Below are 8,891 nucleotides of genomic sequence, written 5' to 3'. Positions count from 1 at the left end.
GCTTCCAGCCTGGGAAAATCCATGGTTGGAAGATGTTGGCTGGCCCTGATAGTTTGTCTGGAATTCCTCTGATTTCTGAGTGTTGTTCTTCTCTCTTCTTCTCTCTTCTTCTCTCACCCTGGACTTTCCACAGATATATATATATAAACCTTCCTTATTTAGTTTCTCCATAGCTCACAACCTCTGAGGATGCCTGCCATAGATGTGGGTGAAACGTCAGCAGAGAATACTTCTAGAACATGGCCATACAGCCCAGAAAACATACAACAACCCTACTCTGTACAATTGAAGCTGACCAACCAAAGATTCCCCTAGGTAGCAAGCAGCCAGGCTTTGAAGTAATAAGGCTATTCATTGCAATTCTAGCAGCCCAAAAAACCATTCCTCTAGAACACAAGTACCCAGCCTTCCAAGCAGCAAGCCTATTCCATTGTATTCCAGCTCACCAAACAAGGATTCCCATAAGCCACAGCAATGCATGGCTGGGCACCACTAGTATGTTTATATGTTTTAAATGTACCTTGTTGTATTTTGTGGTGTATTTTGGGCTTGGTCCCCATGTGAGCCGCCCCGGGTCCCTTCAGGGAGATGAGGTGAGTTACAAGAATAAAGTAGTTGTTATTATTGACACAACAACATTGTATGACACAGCAAACAAGATAGATATGCTGGATTTCGTATCACAAAATCACAAGTCGAACACTTCCCAAGCGTCTAGGACTGTGTGATGTATTATTATTATTATTATTATTATTATTAGTAATATTTTATTATGACACAGCAAACAAGATAGATATGCTGGATTTCGTTTCACAAAATCACAAGTCAAACACTTCCCAAGTGTCTAGGGCTGTGTGATGTATTTTCGGATGATGCGTGCAGATCCCAGCAGGGTGGCCTTTTGCAGTTGGCAGATTGTAATTTTGTCAATGTCTATTGTTTCCAAATGCCGGCTGAGATCTTTTGGCACGGCACCCAGTGTGCCCATCACCACTTGGACCACCTGTACTGGTTTCTGCCAGAGTCTTTGAAGTTCAATCTTGAGGTCCTGATAGCGGCTCACTATTATTATTATTATTATTATTATTATTATTATTATTATTATTATTATTATTATTATTGGCTGTTAGGAATTGTGAGAGTTGAAGCCCAAAACACCTGGAAGGCCGAAGTTTGCCAATGCCTGGGCTATATACAGTCATGCCGGCCACATGACCTTGGAGGTGTCTATGGACAACGCCGGCTCTTCGGCTTAGAAGTGGAGATGAGCATCAACCACCAGAGTCGGACAGGACTGGGCTTAATGTCAGGGGAAAACCTTTACCTTTACTTGAGCTAGACGTGTGATTCCTGTCCTTTGGCAGTGAGTGACATCTGTCTCTGTGTGTGTGTGTTTGCACAGCTGCCCAGAGGCAGGAGGCGATCCCGACGGGCGCGGGGGGGAAAGGCGTCTTTCTGCACATGCTCAGGGGAGGGAAGGGGAGGGGAAGCCGGCTGTTTCCCGGGCGCGCCTCTGCTCGCCTGGCTTCGCCTTTTGCTTTGCTTTTTGCCCGGGACTTCCCTGTTGCAGCCCGCCCGCCGCCACCCCCGCAAAGATGGCTGCGAAGGGCTTGCATTTCCACCTGAAGCTGGACGAGGCGGAGGTGGAGAGGTCCCGGGCGGAGGGCCACTGGGAGAGGCAGCTGGCCGCCGTGGGGCAGATGCGGGCCCGCGCCACCAGCCCCCGGCACCACAAAGGGGCCAAAGGAGGGCGGGAAGCCCCGGCGCACAAGTCCGGTAAGCCGGCCTCTTTCCCTCTCTCTTTCTCTCCCTCCCTCCCTCCCGGGTCTTTGTGGAGCCAGGTTCCCATCTGTGAAAGGATGTCCCAGCGAGGAGGGGGCGAGGATAGTTTCCTGCCGCTTTGCAGACAGAGAGCAATGGATCCAAATGGCAGGAAAAGTGATCCCAGCTCAACATGAGCAAGAACTTCCTGGCTGTAAGAACTGTAAGAGCTGTTCGGCTGCCTCGGAAGGTGGTGGAGTCTCCTCCTCTGGAGGTTTTGAAGCTGAGCCAGACAGATGGATGGCCATCTGTCCAGAGCTCTTTGATTGTGTGCATGACAGAATGACTTCTGCCAACCTAGCAGTTCAAAAACATGCAAATGTGAGTAGATCAATAGGTACCGCTCTGGTGGGAAGGTAACGGCGCTCCATGCAGTCATGCCGGCCACATGACCTTGGAGGTGTCTACGGACAATGCCGGATCTTCTGCCTAGAAATGGAGATGAGCACCAACCCCCAGAGTTGGACACAACTAGACTTCATGTCAGGGGAAAACCTTTACCTTTATCTACGACAGAATGGGGTTGGACTGGGGTCCCTTCTGACTCTATATCAGAGTTCTCAACCTTCCTAATGCCGAGACCCCTTAATACAGTTCCTCATGTTGTGGTGACCCCCAACCATAACATTATATTCATTGCTACTTCATAACTGTCATATCCGTGTAACACAAGCCAACGAGTATTTTTCATCAGCTATAATTTTAGGTCACTCTTATAGAGTTTTTTGCCCTGAATTCAGACTTGTCTTTATTTTTTCTTTACCACGTGTAGTTTTTACAATGAGACTAATCAAATCATTAATGCATTTACGCACTGATATCAATAGAATGTAATAGGAGCCCCTGGTGGTGCAGTGGGTTGAAACCTTGCACTGGCAGGACCGATGACTTGAAGGCTGGGTTGTTGACCTGAAGGTTGCCGGTTCGAATCCAACCTGGGGAGAGCACGGATGAGCTCCCTCTATCAGCTCCAGCTCCATGCGGGGACATAAGAGAAGCCTACCACAAGGATGGTAAAAACATCAAAACATCTGGGTATCCCCTGGGCAGAGTCCTGGCAGACAGCCAATTTGCTCACACCAGAAGCAACTTGCAATTTCTCAAGTCACATAAAAAATGGAATTTAATTGATATCAATGAGTAAATACATTAATTATTCAGTTGGCGCCATTGGAAAAACTACATGTGACAGAGTATAAATAAACACAGATCAGAATTCAGCGCAAAAACGGTAAGAATGACCTAAAATTATATCTAATGAAAAATACTTGTTGGCTTATGTTATTCTTGCTTGAGCTATGTGGCATTAGGGCTAATGCATTCACACATTACCCTCCAGCCTCCTATCTGCGGGCACAAAGGTGGCTCTGTGGCCAGGAAGTCTGCCCGAGAATGTTGTCTTTAGCATCCGTAGACTTACAGAATCCTCAAGTTGGAAGGAACCACAAAGGCCATCCAGTATAACCACTCCCTCCAAATGCAGGAATACACACAACCAAAGTCCTCTCAACAGATGACCATCTAGTCTCTGCAGAGAAAGAGACTCCATCATACTCTGAAGCACCATCTTGGCACCACTTCCCATCCCTGATTCACTCACAAAGTGCATACTACCCAGAGCTTGACTAGGTTACTTCAGGAGAAAGTCCCACAAGCAGCCCTTCCACTGGCAGTGAATGAACAAATTCAATAACATGGAATTTGCTGTCCTCTTTGGACACCTAAAATCTGCATGCAAAGTCAGCTGCCTAATTATTTCTAATGGTATAAGGGAAGAAGTTATTCCTGGGTTCATATACACTGCAGAATTTATATGGTTTGATCCCACTTTAACTACCATGGCTCAGTACTATGGCATCTTGGGTGTTGCAGTTTTCCAGGGTCTTTATCCTTCTCTGCCAAAGATTGCTGGTGCATCACCAAACTGCCCATTCCAGAATTCCATAGCATTGAGCTATGGCAGTTAAAGTGAGGCCAAGCTATATTAAACTACACAGAGAAGCCATTGAAATCCATAAGCATGTGGACAATTTCAACAGAAAGGAGAAAACCATGAAAATGAACAAAATCTGACTATCATATTTAAAAAAAACTCTAGCATCAGGACAGTAAATAAAGAACAACACTCAGAAAATGGGAATTCCAGACAACAAACAACCAGGGCTAGTTAACACCTCCCAACAAAGGATTTCCCCAGGCAGGAAGCAGCACAGGCTTTGAAGCTGCAAGGCTATTCAGTGCTAATCAAGCTGGCCAATTGCAACATTCACACTTGCCTCAGCCAGACAAGAGTTCTTTCTCCCACCCTGGACATCATTCCACAGATATATGAACCCCACTTACCTAGTTTACAACAGACCTCACCACTTCTAAGGATGATGTGGGTGAAACATCAGGAGTGAATGCTTCTGGAACACAGCCATACAGCCCAGAATACTCAATACAACCCAGTATATTAATTCTGTAGTGCAGATGTATTCCACACTTTTTTCTTATCAGTTGCTTGCTCGCTCCACAGTACAGCTAAGTGATAACCTCCCCTCCTTCCTGTAATAAAGTTTATTATCGTGCTGCTGTTGATACTGTTATGCTTTCAAGTGGAGAACTTAAGGTGAACCTCTCATGGGGCTTTCTTGGTGAGATTTTTTTGGGGGGTGCTATTGCCTTTCCCCAAGGCTGAGAAAGTGTGACTTGCTGAACTCACTATTACTTGAAAAAAAAGCAGATTGTTTTGTGATATAGTGAATTGCTGTTTTGTTGGTGGGTTATCTAGAGGTACTTTCATGAAGGGACATGAGTAGAGATGTTCAGAATGAAATAAAATAAGCAGGAGTTCGCCTCCCTCAGAGAAAACTCTGGAGAAACTGGATTCGGATCCACACTCAAGTTTAAAGTATGTGACTTGCCCACAGTAAATTTCCATGGCTGAGCAGAGAATTGAACCATGGTCTCTCCCAAACCCTCTCTCAGGTGGATTTCCATTGGTGAGTGGGTTCAAATCCCCACTTGGCAATGGAAATCCAGGCTCAGAGAGGGCAACTCACACTTTTGGCCCTTCCACACAGCCCCTATATCCCAGGATCTGATCCCAGATTATCTTCTTATCCCAGAATATCTGGCAGTGGAGACTCATATATTCTAGTTTAAAGCATATAATCTGGGATCAGATCCTGGGATATAGGGCAGTGAGAAAGGGCCCTCTCCAAGTCTCAAAGGAATGTAAAGCAAGCCCCCTTTGAACAAATCTTGTCAAGAAAATCTTGTGATAGGTTTTTCCTTCAGGTAGACATAAATTGGGAATGACTTGAAGACACACATCAACATCTCTTCCAAGTGCAGCTGGACTAGATGACCACAGTTTAAAGTATGAAAAATATCAAGATGACCCTCGCCCATAAGATGTCACACAGGGTCTAAAAGGACCTAATTGGCAATAACGAAAATTAGTGGTTTGAATGTTGGACTGAGATTGTGGAGACCAAGGATTTTCCGCTCAGTCATGGAAACCCACTGGGAGACCTTGGGTGAATCACACACTCCCAGCCTCAGAATATCCCATTATTTTAGCAGCCATAAGTCAGAAAGGGCTTGAAGGCACACAACAAAAATTATGAGAGGTTAAATTATCAGACCCTAAGGGCTTTTTGATAATTCAATATCTCCCTTCAGAAGGCTATGGGATCTCCTTCATTTGAGGTGGTGAAATAGAGACTGCATGTCCACTTCACAGAGTCATTGATTCCTTAATGGCAGGTGTGTTGACTAAATGGCCTTCAGGTTCCTTTTACAACTCCATGATTCCATCTGCAATATATGTGCGTATTTCCTTTCCCCATGACTTTAAAATGTTATGAAGGAGTCTTGATCAGCACTGCCCGCTCAGAGGAAATCCTGAGCTTTGTAGTTTGGTGAGACATCAACACCCTTTGATAGAGCAAGTTAAAGATCTTGCAAAACTCTGACTCCTAGCATTCCATAGCACTGAGCCATGGCTTTTGAAGTGTTGTCAAACTGCCTTGAATGTTACAGTGTTGATGCACCCTTAGACAGTAACTATTAAGTCATTTAATTTGTTGGGACTGTAGTTTTACTAGCATTCTGCAAGTGGGACCTTGGTACAGCATTGAGGGTGAAATGCAGCTCTGAGGATTGGATTTGGTTTACAAATGGCTTTTTTCTGATCTTTGTAATAAAGATGTCACCAGCATTTAAAAAAGAAAGGAATATAGAATGATATAATTTACAGCTGGCAAGCCTGGACATGCGATGAAAATTTAGTGATTTGCTTTGTCCCATGACTCTGACTTTTCTTTTAAAAAGCAATAATCCTCTGATTTTTGACCTCTCGCTTTTTGTTCCTGGGTTGTTTTAATCTGTTTTTGTTGCAAAACTATGAACAAAGACAAAAAAGTTGCCTTGCCACTTTGGATACATGATAGCGCAAAAAACAAAAACAAAACAAAAACAAAGAGTTTGTGATAGTGGGTTGCTGTGAGTTTTCTGGGCTGCATATTCCAGAAGCATTCTCTCCTGACATTTCATCCACACCTATGGCAGGCATCCTTAAGGATTGTGAGGTTTGTTGAAAACTAGGCAAGTGGAATGTCCAGGGTGGGACAAAGAACTCTTGCCTGTTTGAGGAAGTGTGAATGTTACAATTGACCAACTTGATGAGCTTTGAATAGCCTTGCAGCTTCATAGCTTGGCTGCTTCCTGACTGGGGAAACCCTTTGTTGGGAGGTGATTAACTGGCCCTGATTGTTTCTTGTCTGGAATTCTCCTGTTTTTGAGTGTTGTTCTTTATTTGGTGTCCTAATTTTAGAGTTAGATTTTGTTCATTTGTGATAGGTTTTCCTCAATAACTGCTCTGTTTCACTTTGTTTAGGATTTTTCAACCAAAACACATTAAAGTAACCCAGAAACAAAATCTGTCTGTCTGTCTGTCTATCTACCTATTTAATTAGGCAACTTTTCATCTTTCCCTAACCTGACATCCTTCAGATTAGGTGAACTACAGTGTTTAACTAATCTGAAGGATGTCAACTATAGGAACACTACAGTTCCTATATTGTGTAGCTTATCTGACAGGAACTGTGGCCAGATACATCTGGACGACACCAAAATGAGTAAATCTATTTCAGAGTATTCTTTTTCCATCTTTTTCCATGGAAGGATGATCACCAATGAGTAATATGTGAACTTTGAAATGCAATATTTCCTGCTTTGATTCCTGATGACTTCCTGTTTGACCTCAAAATGCCCTGGGCACAGTCCAGCCAACTATCCACTGAAATATTTTTTTTTGGGATAGGATAATCCAGAAAAACAAAAGGAACCATTTGTCACACATCACATTGTCAAACCATGGAATTTGCTATCACAAGTTGTTTTCCTGATCTCCAACTCAGAGATGTAGTTTTTAAAAAAAAAGATTGGACAAAAACCCTGCAGGGTAAGGCTATTCATTATCCAGACCCAATGAAAATACTAATTTTGGGTACTTTGGGACTTCTAATTCCTATACAGCAACTTTTCCAAGCTGTGGAACAGCTGATGGCTATGTATTTTCTTCAGTATCAGATATGATATGCATCTCAATACAAGATGTTGAACAACATAGGGTAGTGTAGATTTACAATGTAGATTTAATGCGATTCACCACTTTAACTTCTCTTTGGCCTTCTCTGCCAAAGAGTGCTGTTGCCTCTATGAAATGGCATTAATAAGTGAAAGACAACTTACTGTGGCTGCGTTACATATAACGGGACATAGGATTACATAGGATTTGGTATCAAGAGAGGCCCGGGACCAAACTGCAATGTGGATGCAAACCAGAGCTGTATCCACACTGCAGAAATATAGTACTTCCACGTTACATTAACTGCCATGGTGCAGCACTATGGATTTCTGGGATTTGTAGTGTCATGAGATTTTTTAACCTTCTTTACCAGAGTGCTCTGGTGCCCCAACAAACTGCAAATCCCAGTTAAAGTGGTGTCAAACTGCTATAATTCTGCAATGTGGATGATTTTCAAGGCTCACTGTATTTGTACTTGTCTCTTCTTTTGAAATTGTTGGTCTTCAAGGGGAGAGATTAGAGATAAGAGATGAATTGTGTTTTATATCTTGTCAGATAAAATTTGCAGGCACAGTTGCATGAGCGAGAAAGAAAAGGGGAGAGGGAGCAGAAAGGAGAAATGATGTGGACTCTCTCCTCCAGCTTTTGGATACGTCACACAGTTATATTTCCCTTGGTTACATCTTGAACCACATTATAATTTCAATCTTAAGAAATAACCATCTGGTATAAAGAGGTGGAAGAAATTACTCACCAGGCACTAGTTGTTTTTTTTCTCTCTCTCCTAAAAATCTGCCTCAAACCAGGGCCAGGGAGCCACGTATCCTTTCCGGAAGGGCTCTCTTGCCAATTCTAAATTTGTTATGAGACCCAGTCAAGAATATATGTACAAACATATATACTGGCCTATGCTTTGCTTTTAGGATCTCATCCCACACATTCTGGGCTCTGTTTCCATAAGCTTCAGAAACGGAGTCCCACAGAGACCATCACATGATGTAAGGGCGCTTCCAATGGGATTCTGTGGAGCTCCGTTTCCATGCGCTGCAGAAACGGAGTCCAAAATGCACTTCAAAAGTCTTAAGATGGGGAAAGGATATGGGATGGCTGGTGGACCTCGATGGTAGGGAAACAGAGTAGGACAATTTCCTCCACTTTCCCCGCTCATGGGATGAGGTCCTTAGTCTCTATGGTAAACAGTGGAAACTAACCACAGAGTAGGGTTGTTGTATGTATTCCGGGCTGTATGGCCATGTTCCAGAAGTATTCTCTCCTGACGTTTCGCCCACATCTATGGCAGGCATCCCCAGAGGTTGTGAAGTCTGTTGAAAACTAGGCAAGTGGGGTTTATATATCTGTGGAATGACGTCCAGGGTGGGAGAAAGAACTCTTGTCTATTGGAGGCAAGGGTAAATGTTGCACTTGGTCACCTTGATTAGCATTGAATGGCATCTCAACTTCAAAGCCTGACTACTTCCTGCCTGGAGGAATC

General features: G+C 43.6%; 1 protein-coding gene across 2 annotated transcripts in view; it reads left to right on the top strand.

The window, feature by feature from the left end:
• Positions 1–1,469: 1,469 nt before the first annotated feature.
• ttc7a (tetratricopeptide repeat domain 7A) overlaps positions 1,470–8,891 on the top strand; it is a 250,058-nt gene continuing 242,636 nt past the window's right edge. The window contains exon 1 of one of the 2 annotated variants that reach the window (XM_008104901.2): positions 1,470–1,776. In XM_008104901.2, the coding sequence (XP_008103108.1) occupies positions 1,596–1,776 (181 nt within the window). In that variant the 5' untranslated portion in view covers positions 1,470–1,595. The remainder of the gene's footprint in view (positions 1,777–8,891) is intronic. The other variant, XM_016991757.2, reaches the window with a different exon arrangement.

The sequence above is a fragment of the Anolis carolinensis genome, chromosome 1, assembly GCF_035594765.1.
Source record: "Anolis carolinensis isolate JA03-04 chromosome 1, rAnoCar3.1.pri, whole genome shotgun sequence".
Classification (NCBI taxonomy): Eukaryota; Metazoa; Chordata; class Lepidosauria; order Squamata; family Dactyloidae; genus Anolis; species Anolis carolinensis.
Note: the sequence above shows the minus strand (reverse complement) of the source record. Positions and strands in the feature narration are given on the sequence as shown.